This window comes from Pichia membranifaciens (assembly GCF_001661235.1).
Source record: "Pichia membranifaciens NRRL Y-2026 unplaced genomic scaffold PICMEscaffold_3, whole genome shotgun sequence".
NCBI classification, from domain to species: Eukaryota; Fungi; Ascomycota; class Pichiomycetes; order Pichiales; family Pichiaceae; genus Pichia; species Pichia membranifaciens.
This window is the reverse complement of record NW_017566984.1, coordinates 2317-15921: the sequence shown is the minus strand read 5'-3', so window position 1 is coordinate 15921 and position 13605 is coordinate 2317. Positions and strand designations below refer to the sequence as shown.

Here is a 13605-nt window from a genome sequence, read left to right as displayed (position 1 = left end):
GTCCTATTTACATCGGTATTACTTCTACATCATGCTCAGCTTCCTCACCAAGGGTCAGCTCGCAAACTCGGCACTTACGTCAGCAACACCACATTACGTAACATCTCGACACGTTAAAGCGACCCTTTTGTCATTAGTATGGGAGAAACCCGGATTGGCAGGCTCGCCAGAGGGAAAGTTTTCAACGTGTTTTCCATTTGTTCCTGTCCGATGGTAAGTTGAAGTTATTACTGGACTAGGGTCTGAGTGGATCACAAACTACAATATACAGACTAGAGTATAATTGCACATGCTATTACACACACGAGAGTGCGTTTTGCGTGAACAGAGCAAAAGCCAGCGGGATGTCTCTGTTTGAATCAGACGCATCATTGAATAAACGATTCTTCCTGACCATCAGAGAGTGACAGCAGTAACAGCAGTGAAAGTGAGCTAGTGGCTTGCTTGTTTTGGATCTTGCTAGACAGTGGCAATTGGAGACCAGTGGATGAGAAGAAATGTCGAAGTTTGACAGATTTCATCTGTTCTAGGATTGATCATTAAGTATCCGATGTCTAGCAAATGACAGGACTTGCAGATATACACCGCGGAATATTCATTTTTAGCAAATTATCAACCATATCCATGTAGATTTTCCTCAAGTGAAACTAAAACGTAGGTCAGCAGCAGTAGAATAACCCAATGTGTCTCTCAATATAGCTTTTAACTCCTTTCTGACGGCATTCGCATCATGATCGACTGCATAACCGGTTAGATAGCGCTTAACTTGTGGCTTACTCAAGCTTTCAATATCTTTAACAGACTCAATAATAGGTAGATCTGTGTTTTGAGGGCCTTCGCCTACTATGAAAGGAACCGGAATTTGAGTTAATCCTGAGTCTCGCCGCCGAAAATTTTCCGACACCCGAACATATAACATTAAAGGAGTAATCTTTTCCAGTCCAACTTCCATCCTATCTAGTCTGCCTTCCATCCTATCTAGTCTGCCGTCCATCCTATCTAGTCTGCCGTCCATCCTGTCAAGCCTCCTGTTTAGATCTTGTGCCATTAGCCTTATATTCTGATTGATTTCAATTACCGCACTGGCAAAAGACGCGTAATCATTGTTGACTTCAACATCAGCTAAAGCTCTTTCCACTTTGTAGCAGTCATCATTGCCCAAATTTATTTTTTTCTGTAATTCATGCTTATATTCGATAATCGAACTACGCCTTTTATTGACAGGAGCCGCCACGCCTAAACTGTTAGTAAACGTCTCGTCTGGGATGCCGAGTTCTTCCCGGGTTTGGCGTTCAATCGCTTCTGCTGCCTCAGTTTGAAAATTGATAGGCTGCATTTTCAGAGAGTGTGAACCTGTTTTTCTGTAAGCTAGAGAAGGAGAAGAAGGCAAAAAAGATGAGGGCAACAAAGAACATTCAAAGCAGAAAAGGATAACGTAGAAATCACAGAATGCCGCTGAGCACGCGAAAATTAAACATAGATAGAAAAAGGGCAAAAATAGTTGTCTACAGTAAACATTGATTAAAGTGTAGAAGCAAGTAGATAAAAGTCGTGATGCAGAATTTTTGCTTGATACGGAAAAGTATATCTCATTTACACTCCACAAAAATGAGGATTTAGGAACGTGTCCTGCAAAATATGCTTGCAAAGACTGGGCCTAGTGTGTTATAATGCAATTGATGTATGATAAAAAGTAGATGAAATAATGCACTAGCGATTGACTGGATTTTCATTGTAAATGTTGAATTATAATCATGACTGCCCGGTTGTCCATCGATTGAGCAGTCAATGTGAATATAGCTATCAGTCAATGAGGTCAGTGTGCAATAATTCAAAGGTTTCGACGTTATCTGTGGAAATACGGTTTACACAGTTTTATTTGGTTTGGTTTTATTAGACCGATGTGTTTTGAGTCAGTCATTTAAGGGCAAGTTTTGCGGCCTGAAGATAAGCCACCAAAAACTGGGTCACTTATATCACCAGGTTTTTTGCAAAAATAATTATTAATCCAGAATTCATGGTTATTTTATACGTATTTGCGACCATTGCCTGTGTTTGATTTGCTAGTTACAACACGTAAATCAATGGGATGAAGCCAACCAGGACCAGGGAAAATCTCTGGTATAATTTTTGTTGATATTTGCGCTACTAGATATGTATTTTTTTCTTGTCATCGATGCCAAGTTAACTCAGATCGAGTTGAAGATATTTTCAGAGTCATTTGAAAGAAGATAGATGCTCGCTCGAAAATATTTTTGTGGTAAAAGGCTCTTAGAAGGGGAAAAGATGCAAACAGTACTGGTTCAAATCAGATGTGTTAATTGTTGCATAGGACAGAAGGTTACAAAATTCAGGAGTGATGTGACCAGGCAGGCCACCAGTTGATTATAAAGATTTTGACATTTTTCACACAAGTGTTTGGCTAATGAAACTTGTTTATGAGAGAAACTCGTACCATAATGTGCCGAGAATTCCTATCTTAGTAGTAAACAATAAGGAAAACTTGAAACATTACGTCAAATTAAAATTCCGTAAAGTGATTGAGGCTGTAACTCCGATAATTTTCTACTCTTTATTACAACAATTATTTTCCAGCTGGTAGATTGTGTATTTCAATTTGCAAGCTTTCACAGTCGATGTCAAAGTAACAAAAATTTTTTTTTGCATTTTTATATAATATTATGGTCCAACGGTAACATCGATACAAAATTCGTTTGTTTAGAGAAATTTGTAATACCTATCGAATTCCGAATTTCAATAGATGAAAAGTGAGCTAAATAAGTTTTTATTTTATAAGTTTATTCAGCAAGACCAAGGTAGGAAAGACCACAAAGTTAAGTAAAGAAAGAAATAACATTAACTGAATTTATGTTTTACGAGAACTCTAAACTGAGATCTTGCGCCTCATAAAAGCCTAATGCCTCCCGCAACTTGTGTTTCAGTATTCTCGAACTGGAACGGGAGCTATGTTGAACTCCATATCCGGTTAAAAATCTTCTAAGCTGTTCCAAATTGAGAGTTTCGATAGTTTCGACTGAGTTAATTATAGGCAAGTCACCACCTGGCCCTGCACCAAATAAAAAGGGAACAGGAATTGGAGGCACTCTTGCTTGTCTCCTGCGAGCATTTTCTGACGTCCGAACATAGAACATTAGTGGTTTAATTTCCGCAACGTCACTCTTCAAATCGTCAATCTTGCGGTCCATGCTCTCAATCTTGCGATTCGTGTTTCTGAACTCCATTTCCATACGAATTAATGTACTATTGATATTCCTCAACAAATCAGCCGTATTATAATTATTTGTGGTCTGTACGAGAGCTTTATCCAACTTGAACGTGACAGCCTCAGCCTCAAAGGTCTTTTTGCGGGAACTCAAAACGCGTTTACGTATTTCCTGTCCAAAATCCAGGATGTCCCCTCTTCGTTTTGTTCGAGGAGGTGATACCCCCTCATCGTTGATAAAAACATCATCAGGAATATCAAGGACTTCGCCCAACGGATTTTGAAATTGTATTACGCTTTCCTCTTCCGATTGTGATTGTACGGTTTCCATTATTGTTCTAAAAGTGCTTGATTTGTTAAATTGGTAAGTACAGAAACCGGAAGAGACTAATTACAAAAAAAGGGGTAAGAAAAAAACGAGAAAACAAAATAAAGAAAGCAGAACGGAGAGGGCATAAAACCGTGTTAGATTTTTGTTATATAACGTCGATAGAACTAGGTGCCCCGCACACCTTGTCTGGTCATGAAAAAAAATCAGATAAAGGGCAACAAAAATTACTGGATTAGGAAATAATAAACTTGATTTGATATATTAAGTAAAAGGAGGTTATGTTTCTATTTAGTTATCAGTTCTTATTTAGCGTTACTTTATAAGCAGTTGCATTCATTCAAAAGATAGATAACTGGTAAATACTAATATAGACTAATTGAACATTTCACGCTAATAAAAATTAGGTGAACTCCTTATTGGATTATATAATGTTTGCGGAAATCTTTCATGACGCTATCTTTTTGTGGAGGCTCAGAATTTACTTTATGCCGAAATACTGAGAAATCCCGTCTTCATTACTGCTTGATTTTGCTGTTTCTACAATAGCGGGTCTCACGTGAAATTGAAATATTAGAAGAAATTGAAGATGCCATCTGAAATATTGTAAAAATAGAGCTCACTATCGAAGTCCTCATTAACTTATCTGCCAATTTGAAGCCAGGTAAAGATAAAATAGTAGTAAGATTTTCACCTGGGTAAACATCCAAACCAGAAATCAAACACGTAAATGAAATCTCACAAGTTGAAGAAGCTGTTATGTTAGAATATATGAAATCTAAAGACTCCTCACCAGCTGTGGTATGGATCCAAGGTTGTGTTGCTCAATGAGTGACAAACCCTTCTCTACTTTTTCTCACAAACCATTGAATTACAACAAAATTGAAGGATTTTGTGAAATTCGATGGACCACCAATTTGGTTTTCCGTAATTGTCTCGGCACCAACGTGGATATAATCACATAACCAAATACTTATATTTCTAGGATAAGTATCGGATGGTGGTGAATAGGCTTGTGTGGTTAAATTGCTAGAAAAATGGTATGTCTTGACATTAGTCCATGTTCTTTATCTACCAAACTCCAAACAATTGTAGAAATAATTGAAAAATAAAGATTCATATCAGGTCCGTAAAATCTGTCAAATGAGCCGACAAATGCTTCAGACTTACTCTTAGAGTAATTTATTTGATGTTTAGATTATTCCTTCCAAGCATAATTCAGATGTCGTGCAGTATGTTATTTCCATAAATGCTCGTTAATTCACCGCAAACATATGTATACCGGTTTTCCAATTCACTAAGATTGGTTCTGAATTACATTGTCCTGATCCGATCTGTCATTCTCCACGGTAATCTTTTTCAACAGGTGACTTTCTTCTTGCCATTACATAAGGGGTAGCAAAGGGGGGGGGGGGGAAGGGCGGATCAGAGGACAGAAATGTTTTCCCCAGTGAGGTCTATTAATACAAGCAATATTTCCCTCTGAAAGTAGCTTATATAGCTTAGTCACACTCACTATATAGCTTTATAATATAACCTTGAAAATCAACTTAACAATGCTGCTTTCTACATTTTTACTTGCTGCAATTGTCATGGTTTCCACTTTATTGACAAAGTAAGCGCAGACCCGGCAAATGTTACCACAGTCCAAGCATTTCTTGACTGTCTTAAATATCACAATGCAACTGATTATGCTTACTATGTGACGCTACAGGGGTATCTAAATTTATCTTCTTTAAGTGGCGTGAATGCAGATGCTGATATTGATAAGACCGCATACCGTATTTACAATCAGTTATTTGGTTTTGGTTTTTACGCTAGTTTTGACTTAGGATTTAGGAGATATTACGATTCTGGTTTTGTAAACAATATAGAGAACGTATCGGGAGAAGACTTAGTCAATGAAGGCGTGATTATGCGTGAATCCTTGTACATTGCTACACACGTAGCAGCAAATACTTCAGTTGTGAACCAATACAGAACTGTTGCTGAAAATATTGGTTACAATCAGACGGAGATTGAGTCTTTGATCAGTACAAACGCTAGTGGTTATAACACTCATTTGCTCAGGAGGACAACATATTACGAAGCTTATGCGACGGACAGTGACGCTACCAGTGCGAACCGCAATTATGAACTGTTCGAACAAAGCACGAGTTATGACCATTCAAGTTCATATCAGCCAGCACGATTAGGGATCAATAGCTGCGGGTATGTGACGAGCAACTTCTATCCACACCATAGATGACGTGGTGTTGATGGAAAAGAGGTGTCAGCATGGTGTGGTGTCATGAGTGAATGTGTTGGTGACAGACCTGTCTATTTTTGGCAGGCCGACTGTTGTTACAATTACATAGTTGACGGGCTTGCATGTCTATTAGTAGGACTGGTGAATGTTACTTATTATTTTGGTCTATCGAACGGTAACGATTGGAGCGCTTGTGTGAGCAATAGTTGTAACGTGTATTAGGCGAGGTAGAGCCAAATAACAGGTACTATCATGAAATTCCCGCTCCAGTGTGGCGGCAAAGGTCTAACGTAAAAATCAGTTGGGTCTAAAGTGAAAAATGGCGAAATCAAGAGGCTCCTCACGTGAGAAAGCTCCTCGAAAACGAACTTTTGTGGTTAGTATGGGATAAATCTCGGGTCGACGAGCTTGCCTTTTTTGGACGTTTTCCGTTTTCTGCTTTATGACGATGTGTCGGCCTATGTTCTTCCTGGACTAAAGATCAAGAGAATTGTAGTCCATTAAAGCAGTACACACTATAATGTGCAGTCTTAAGTACAAATGAATACTGCGTTTATTATGAGAGTGTTCCTGAAACAAGAAATGATGTGGTCACAAGGCTGTAATTCTGTGGATCATGAGGCTCATTAAATAGAAGGCAGTTCTCTGGAACTTTGGACAGACAAGAGACAGCATTGACAGTAATGTGTCAGTCAGCTGGTTGTTCGTTTGTTGTAAGAGTGCTGGACAGCAGAAACGTGAGCTAGGAGGTCAGAAAAATTGTCCTAGAAGTTGTTGTGACAGTAGTCTAGCAATTGATCTGTTGAAACTTTGAACAATACCATTATTAATGATACTAGTATACTTAGATTCAACTAATATATGCCAATAGACTCATGACTTTGTACCAATTGGATCATCAGGATGATACATAGCGAAGTCTTTGATAAACACATCATCTAAAACGTCGATTTCGTTATTTACTTCGTCAGGCATTCTATAGGCCTGTGGAATTTGATAAATGTGAAGTGCTTCTTTTTTATGAACGTAATGCTTCTAGTTAAAAGCTAATGAAAAGGTGAATTAACACGCATAACTATGGGAAAAGGCAGTAGAGGGTAAAGGAGGGCAATGCAAAGAGAACGTCAGCACAAACAATAACACTGGTTATTGTGCCCATTTTTCTTCTTGTGTCAGAGAGAGGGAGTTTCTCCGAAAGCCAAACTGTAGATGCAACAAGTCCCCGCAGGAACATACTCTCACGGAGCCCCTCCGACACCAAAAGAGGAAAAAAAGATGCGATGGTCCATTTTGTTATTGTTTATGCTTTTGCTCTTGTTTTGTATTACCCTCTTTTCAATTCTCTTCTTCCTCATCTTCCTACTTTGATGGCTTCACTATTGGTCAACTTTTGTCAAATATAAAGTTAATAACACAAATTTGATCTTCAGAATTGCAAGGGGAAATCAACTCTTAAGCAACTTTGCAGAAAGAATTAGACGCTGAGATCGATATTTTGGATGATGTGTTTTTCAATGAACAAGGTATACCGCCTCCACGGATCAAAAGAAAAAGAGATATTATGGAGTATTAAGAGATACTTGGTGAAGCAAATTTTAAGGCAACTTAAAAAAGCATTCAAAGCTCGAACGAGTCAGTACAAAGTACAAAAAGTTCTTGCGGAAAATGATAACGTGAATATCCTTCTATCTGTAATGCACTCATTGAATAATCTGAACAATAGTGTTAATCGTATGGATACTAACAGTGGTATTAAGTCAGACATCATTAATATCAGCAGAAAGGTTGACGAAATGACACCTTCAATGCATCATGATCGAATTTCCGAGAATTTGCATCGCAGGACCTTTGCCATTTTTCAACTACCTCTTCCTTTTTAGTCGGAGAAGGGCCTTCTGGCACCGACTTGCCCCGGATTGCTTCAGTAAAAGATATCCAGAACTTGTTCAGGTCTCAAATTTTTAGGCATTTGGTAAATTATGATATTGAGCATGACTGGCGTGCAAGCAGCGGTTCGCTCAAAACACTTTTGCGACCCAGCTTAAGTTTTACGCTCCAGCTGCATTGAGCTTTCTTTTTACTTAGCTTTACTTATATCGTGGTTAAAAAGCATCCAGATATAACACGAAAGAAAATCTTTTCATTTTCTGTTTAATGCTGAGAATATCAAAATTTTAGCTGAGCTGTTTTTTTGTTGATTCGTCCATTGTCCCTTTTTACTACTTCTTCCCCTTCAACCAAAAAACTATCCATCAATATCCATGCAGTTACTAGGGCTTGGATTGAACAGTGCTGAATTCGACGTTTGCGCTACCTTCTATTTTAATAGCTAGTCTAATATATTATATTACTGAATAGTATTATAAGGTTAAGCGTAGGGCGAAACTTGTACAATATCCATATAGATGAATTTATCTGTTAAAAACAGTAATGCGTGTATTCGAATGAATGAACCGTTACCATTGCTACAGCTAATGCAAGCATTAGTGATGAATGAGATGGACGTGAATCATCCTGCCTCTTCCTTATCTCCCTATTTGAACTCCTCCCCTCCATGATTTTTTTGGGAAGGTATCTTTGCGCTTGTAAAGTAGACATCTGAAGCTCTGGACCGTAAGTGGGTTCACCTTTCAACATTCGATCCCTAACAACTGGTCATTACATGCTGCAGAAAGTATTTCTAAGTAAGACAGATTGATAGGCTCTATGAAAAAAGAATATCATAAAGAGGAAGATGAATGGTAAATTAGGAAATAATAAATTTTTGAAAGCGTATGAAAGAGGTCAATATTTTTTTAATCAATTGTTTCTTGTTTCTTCGTATTTTTATCATAAGAAGTAGCTTTTAAGATGAGAAAGGTAAGGCAATACTATTGGAACTAGTTTTACTGAATTCCTTCCAAAATAAAAACTTATGATAAAGTTCTCGTCGATTACAGGAAATTCTATGGGATGTTTCATCCTATGCGTTCTACACGTTGCTTGTTCTCGTTGCGATGTGAAATCTGGTAAGCATTTGTCGGTAACGCAAGAGCACGTAGCAAAGATTCACCAAACAGATCATATTGAGCCCAGTGCTTGAAAGATTTGCTTGTTCGGTATTTGGCGTTGATTGGTTAGAATATATCCCTGAGAAAACTGCCACTCTTTTGTAATTAAAGAAATGAAGATGTGGCACAAAATCCGTGAAGCGTTCGTTTGGGAAGTATACCACTGGAAGTGTGATACTGCAGCTGCAGTACATATATATTGCAAGCCTATCTGTGTTTTTTGCTGTTCATCCGAAAGTTGATCTGAAGTCTATGTTGCCCAAAGAGATCCGATATCTGAGAAGGTTAGCTTAATAGTTGAAGAAAATAATTAAGAAATTTCCTAGCCCAAAGAGATACTGTTTGATAGATGAATTTTTGGAAAATGAGAATGTAAGAGAAGATATGGCTGTTGTACCACTATCGACAAACAATCTTCCGTTGAAGACTCGTTATATTTTGAAGAAGGAAGAGCATGGGCACTCTTCTGTTTACGCTTTATTCGTATTTCGTCCCTCAAAAGCAGATGTGCAATCACTTTACATAATTTCAAACATTTCAGTACATTTGTAGATTCAAAACTGATTTTTTCGAGCCAATATACTTTCTTTCCGAAAATACTTTGGAAAATTGGATTCTAAGTACAGAAAAATATCAATTTCAGTGAAATCACCTCCTTTCGATACACGGAGCTTTATTAGTATCTTCTAATGTTAAGATTGCAGTGGTATACCGAGAAGATGTGTTATTATGACAAAGCTTTTGACAAACTCGAATTGCCAAATAATTGAAAGACATACGTTTCGAGAAGCTTGATGAATAGTACATTAACATTCCACCTTCAAATTAGTGAATATGTTGAATCAAATTCAGTATCTTTTAATATGCTGCATGAATTTATACAGAAGTGGAGCGACGCTGAGGAAGTAAATGAAGCCGTACGACACCATGTTGGTCCTTAGACTACTGACTTTAGGGTGAACTTCTTTCCTGAAAACATTTGCGTGAATTCACATAAGAACATTAATATTTATGGACAAGAAATAACAATCAATTGCACACTATGTCGGTGAAAAATCGCTCAAGCTGCTACATCTGTCAAAACGCTTATCGATGATTACTGGACGTGATGTATGTCATTGTGCTGTACGCTGAGTGCTCCAATAGTTATGAGATCGGGCGGCATCAGATCTTTTGGATGAACCTCCGACGCCTAACGCGGCGGCAATAATAGTCTTAAAAAAGGAAACGGCTAATATGAGTTCGCGCTCCGGTATGACGTCAGAAGCTTTCAGCGAGATCAGACTAATCGAAATTTGAGTCGCGTTTTTTTAAGATATCCGTTTTGGGACAGGTAACGCCGTACCAACCTCTTTCGGGAATTCACGCTCCGGTATGACGACTACTACAAGAGGAAGAAAGGAAGGAAAAAAGGGACTAGTTACTAAAAGACCGGAAAAGACAAGCATAAAAACTCGGCGGTTAACGCCTTATCGTTATGTGTTGAAAGGTTCCCCTTTTTTAGCGTTTCCCTGTATATTTCTTCGGCTCTGGTTTGTATGGTAAAAAAGTGTTAGCAAATATTGTTGTGGCCTTTTCCAAAAAAAGAAGGGGGCCCCTCCTTTCAGGTCCAATTTTCAGCCCGTACGCGCCTATGTAATGAAAAACATAATTTCTTCAAAAATCCGACTCAGTTTTAGCATCTCCGAGATTATGGCGAACAAGTGATTTGGACGCTGAGAATGTTTTCTCAGTAGGGCCTATAGATATCCGCAGTATTTTCCCCTTGGTAGTAATTTAGTAAGTTTAGTTATACATACTAATATGTAGCGTTATTGTGTAACCTTCATGAAAATAAATAAACATGTGAGGACTTCATACGACCGTCAGATTGGCATTGTGTGGTTTAATTCTTACTTAATTATGTTTAGCAGCAAGGACATTGATCGGGACTCATCCTGATTAAATCGGTAACATAAGCGTGGCGGTAGAAACACACGATATTACTTTCGATCAAAAACAGTTTCTGCATGGGTAATGGTACAATCTATAACTCCACATTTATGTCTTCTGAACTGTTTGATAAGCCTCTGATCATTTTAGAAGACGATACGGAGTTGGAGCTAGCTGAAGGTTGTGCAAAGGCGCAAAACATTATGGAATTTTTGGTCTACTTTACCCGAAATGATCTATCACCAAGTGACGCATATCCGATTAGTACACCTTTGCATTGGCGAGGTAGAATAAACAAGCTAGATGTTAATAATCAGGAAGCTAGCGGTCACACTAACTATACTTTGCAAGGCCAATCGTGTTACCAGGCACTTGAGGAACTGTTGGGGAAGTACCTGAAAAACTACAATCATGGAAAGGCGGTTGTTTTTTTCAACGACAAGAGTAGACTGAGGGCAGATACTCTGAAGTTTCAGAACTGTTTGGTTATTGATGGGGACATGGACACTGCAAAAAGCGGGAGGTGATCAACAGCTTTGTATATGGTGATCACAGGATTCTGATGGGCACTAAGCTGATCTCAAACGGTATCGATGTGAGTAATGTCAACTTGGTGGTGTTTTCCGGATACAGCCCGCAGGACATAGAGTTCATCCAGGGCCTGGGTCGTATCAGAGGGCAAGGTCTCTGTGTTGTGTTAAATCACAACCAGTTCTGCGGTGCCAATATCATGGGTAGGTTCTACGGATTCAAGGACAAAGACCATTTTTGGTGTTGCGGCAGGCCTGAAGACGAGGAGCTGCTAGCTATGTTTGACAGCGTCATTGGCGACGAGGATAATCGGAGTAAGGTTCATGAGGACTCTGCAATTCTGAACTCTTCATTCCGTGTTGAAGATCTAGGGCTGGATCTGAATTTCGCTTTGTTCGAAGTTACCAGCACGCCATGCAAGAATGGAGGAGGTGAGAAGCGGAGTCTTGATGAAGATATCGATCTGGAAAACTTGTCAGAGATGTATCATGAGATGTTTTCTGAGTACCCCGAACTGAATACATGCGAGAAGGAAGGTCTCACATCTCCAATAGGTTATCTAGTTTTAATACACCTTCTACTCGTGCAAATCATAAAATTTAGCCGACCCTGCTTAAATGAAGCAGCTAGTTGTTTAGCTGGCAGATTAATCCAATCCTCTAATATATTCGTTTTCTTGGCTCCTACATTAGTAGCTGATGACTGCATGGATGTTTTCGGCTTTGGTGTTTACAAATACATCTACATACTAAAGTGAAGTCAGTTCAAAAGTAGTCGAACTTCGGAAACTAGGACCGAGATCTTGAAGCTTTATAAAAGTACCTTCCTTACCCTACTTTTCCATAAATTTTCTCCGAACTGTAGTTAGCGGTCTTTTAAAACTAGTGTGAACTACTAATATGGGAATTCTCGCTCCAGTATGGCAAAAGGGGTCTTTTGTGAAAAACGTTTGTTAGCGAAACACCCTCTCGTGAAAAATGCCGAAATCAAGAGGCCCCTCTCGTGAGAGCGCTGCTCGAAAACGACCCTTTCGTGATTAGTATGGGGAAAAAATCGGGCCGGCGAGCTTGCCGGAGGGGGAATTTTCGACGATTTTTCCGTTTCCTGTTTTCTGACGGTATGTGGTCGGTGTTCTTGCTGGACTGGAGCTAAGAAGAATAGTAGTCCATTAAAGCAGCACACACTACAATGGACAGTCTACAGTACAAGTGAATATTGCGATTATCATGGGAGTGTCTTTGACACCGTTAATGATGTGGTCACAATGTTGTCCTGTCTGGATCAAGAGACTCATTTGAAGACAGCTAGAAGACAATCCTGCCTTGAGCATTGGGAGACGTACAATAGAAACAGCAGTGACAGTAATGTGGCAGCCAGATGGCTGTCTGTTGTTGTGACAGGCTGGACAGGGGGTACCGGGAGAGTTGTCCACGCAATTGACCTGTTAATGCTTAGAATATTACCACTGGAAATTGAACTCAGATCAGCTGATGATGTTAATAGATGAATGTGAATTCTTGGCAACTGAATTGAGTGGATGTCCGATAAAAAGATTCAAGTATAGTCTGTGATTGAACACTACATGCAAGAGGAAGTTATCAGCACACTATTCGACGGTTGAAGCGATCAAGTAGTAGTTCAGAGCTCAATCCATGGTATATTCTGCTGGTTATGAGGGACTGGAAAGACATTTATTCACAACCAGTGGATCAGCAATAGGTTCCCATGAAGATCAGCGGACCATTTATCCGTCTGGTTCACAAGGACTGTCTAATTCAGAATGTGACTATGGGGATCGTTAGGAACGGATACGTACAAATGGCCAGTGCCAGTAGTGGAAGAAGATAAGTTCAGGCCTTCCTCAGTTCGATAGTGTACAAGTAGTTTACAGAAACAGTGCTATATTGAAGAGGCAGTTATGTTTTGTTTTGCTGGAGTTATCGAAGTAAATCAACTGTACAATCTTGGATGGTCTTTGAAGCTAGCCACTGGCGAGTTAGGGAAAAAAATACCTGGGTAAAAAAACCTTCAGGTATTGGGACGGAAACTGGTAATTTAAAATTGTTTTGTTTTCTGATTTCCCAACTTAATGGGAAAATTTTGTATTTGGGCCCTAATTTTTCTCTTAAAACCGCCAATTGAAAGGGGCGGGGTGTTCCTTTAACTGGAACCAAACTTGCTTTTTTTTTAAAATTTAAAAATTTAAAAACCTCTTTTCTTTTTTTTTTTTTTTCCAAAAAAAAAATTCTGACTTTTTTTTGGGGACCTTGGGCCAAACACCCCCCTTGGTCCA

General features: G+C 38.9%; 6 protein-coding genes across 6 annotated transcripts; 3 read left to right on the top strand and 3 right to left on the bottom strand.

Moving 5' to 3' along the window:
* Window positions 1-637: 637 nt before the first annotated feature.
* PICMEDRAFT_11205 (hypothetical protein) lies at window positions 638-1336 on the bottom strand (the record flags this gene model as incomplete). Its single annotated transcript, XM_019159769.1, has 1 exon — window positions 638-1336. The coding sequence occupies one exon, from the start codon at window positions 1334-1336 to the stop codon at window positions 638-640; it is 699 nt and encodes a 232-aa protein (XP_019017302.1).
* Window positions 1337-2873: 1537 nt separating this feature from the next.
* Window positions 2874-3554, bottom strand: PICMEDRAFT_11204 (hypothetical protein; the record flags this gene model as incomplete). Its single annotated transcript, XM_019159768.1, has 1 exon — window positions 2874-3554. The coding sequence occupies one exon, from the start codon at window positions 3552-3554 to the stop codon at window positions 2874-2876; it is 681 nt and encodes a 226-aa protein (XP_019017301.1).
* Window positions 3555-4378: 824 nt separating this feature from the next.
* On the top strand, window positions 4379-5799 carry PICMEDRAFT_72276 (hypothetical protein; the record flags this gene model as incomplete). The annotated part of the gene is made up of 2 exons (XM_019164143.1): window positions 4379-4478; window positions 5168-5799. 2 exons carry the CDS (start codon window positions 4379-4381, stop codon window positions 5797-5799), a joined length of 732 nt encoding a protein of 243 aa, XP_019017300.1.
* Window positions 5800-8217: 2418 nt separating this feature from the next.
* On the bottom strand, window positions 8218-8436 carry PICMEDRAFT_58558 (hypothetical protein; the record flags this gene model as incomplete). The annotated part of the gene is made up of 1 exon (XM_019163306.1): window positions 8218-8436. One exon carries the CDS (start codon window positions 8434-8436, stop codon window positions 8218-8220), a length of 219 nt encoding a protein of 72 aa, XP_019017299.1.
* A 2455-nt stretch (window positions 8437-10891) lies between these two features.
* Window positions 10892-11308, top strand: PICMEDRAFT_72275 (hypothetical protein; the record flags this gene model as incomplete). Its single annotated transcript, XM_019164142.1, has 1 exon — window positions 10892-11308. One exon carries the CDS (start codon window positions 10892-10894, stop codon window positions 11306-11308), a length of 417 nt encoding a protein of 138 aa, XP_019017298.1.
* Window positions 11309-11343: 35 nt separating this feature from the next.
* Window positions 11344-12069, top strand: PICMEDRAFT_72274 (hypothetical protein; the record flags this gene model as incomplete). Its single annotated transcript, XM_019164141.1, has 1 exon — window positions 11344-12069. The coding sequence occupies one exon, from the start codon at window positions 11344-11346 to the stop codon at window positions 12067-12069; it is 726 nt and encodes a 241-aa protein (XP_019017297.1).
* Window positions 12070-13605: the final 1536 nt, after the last annotated feature.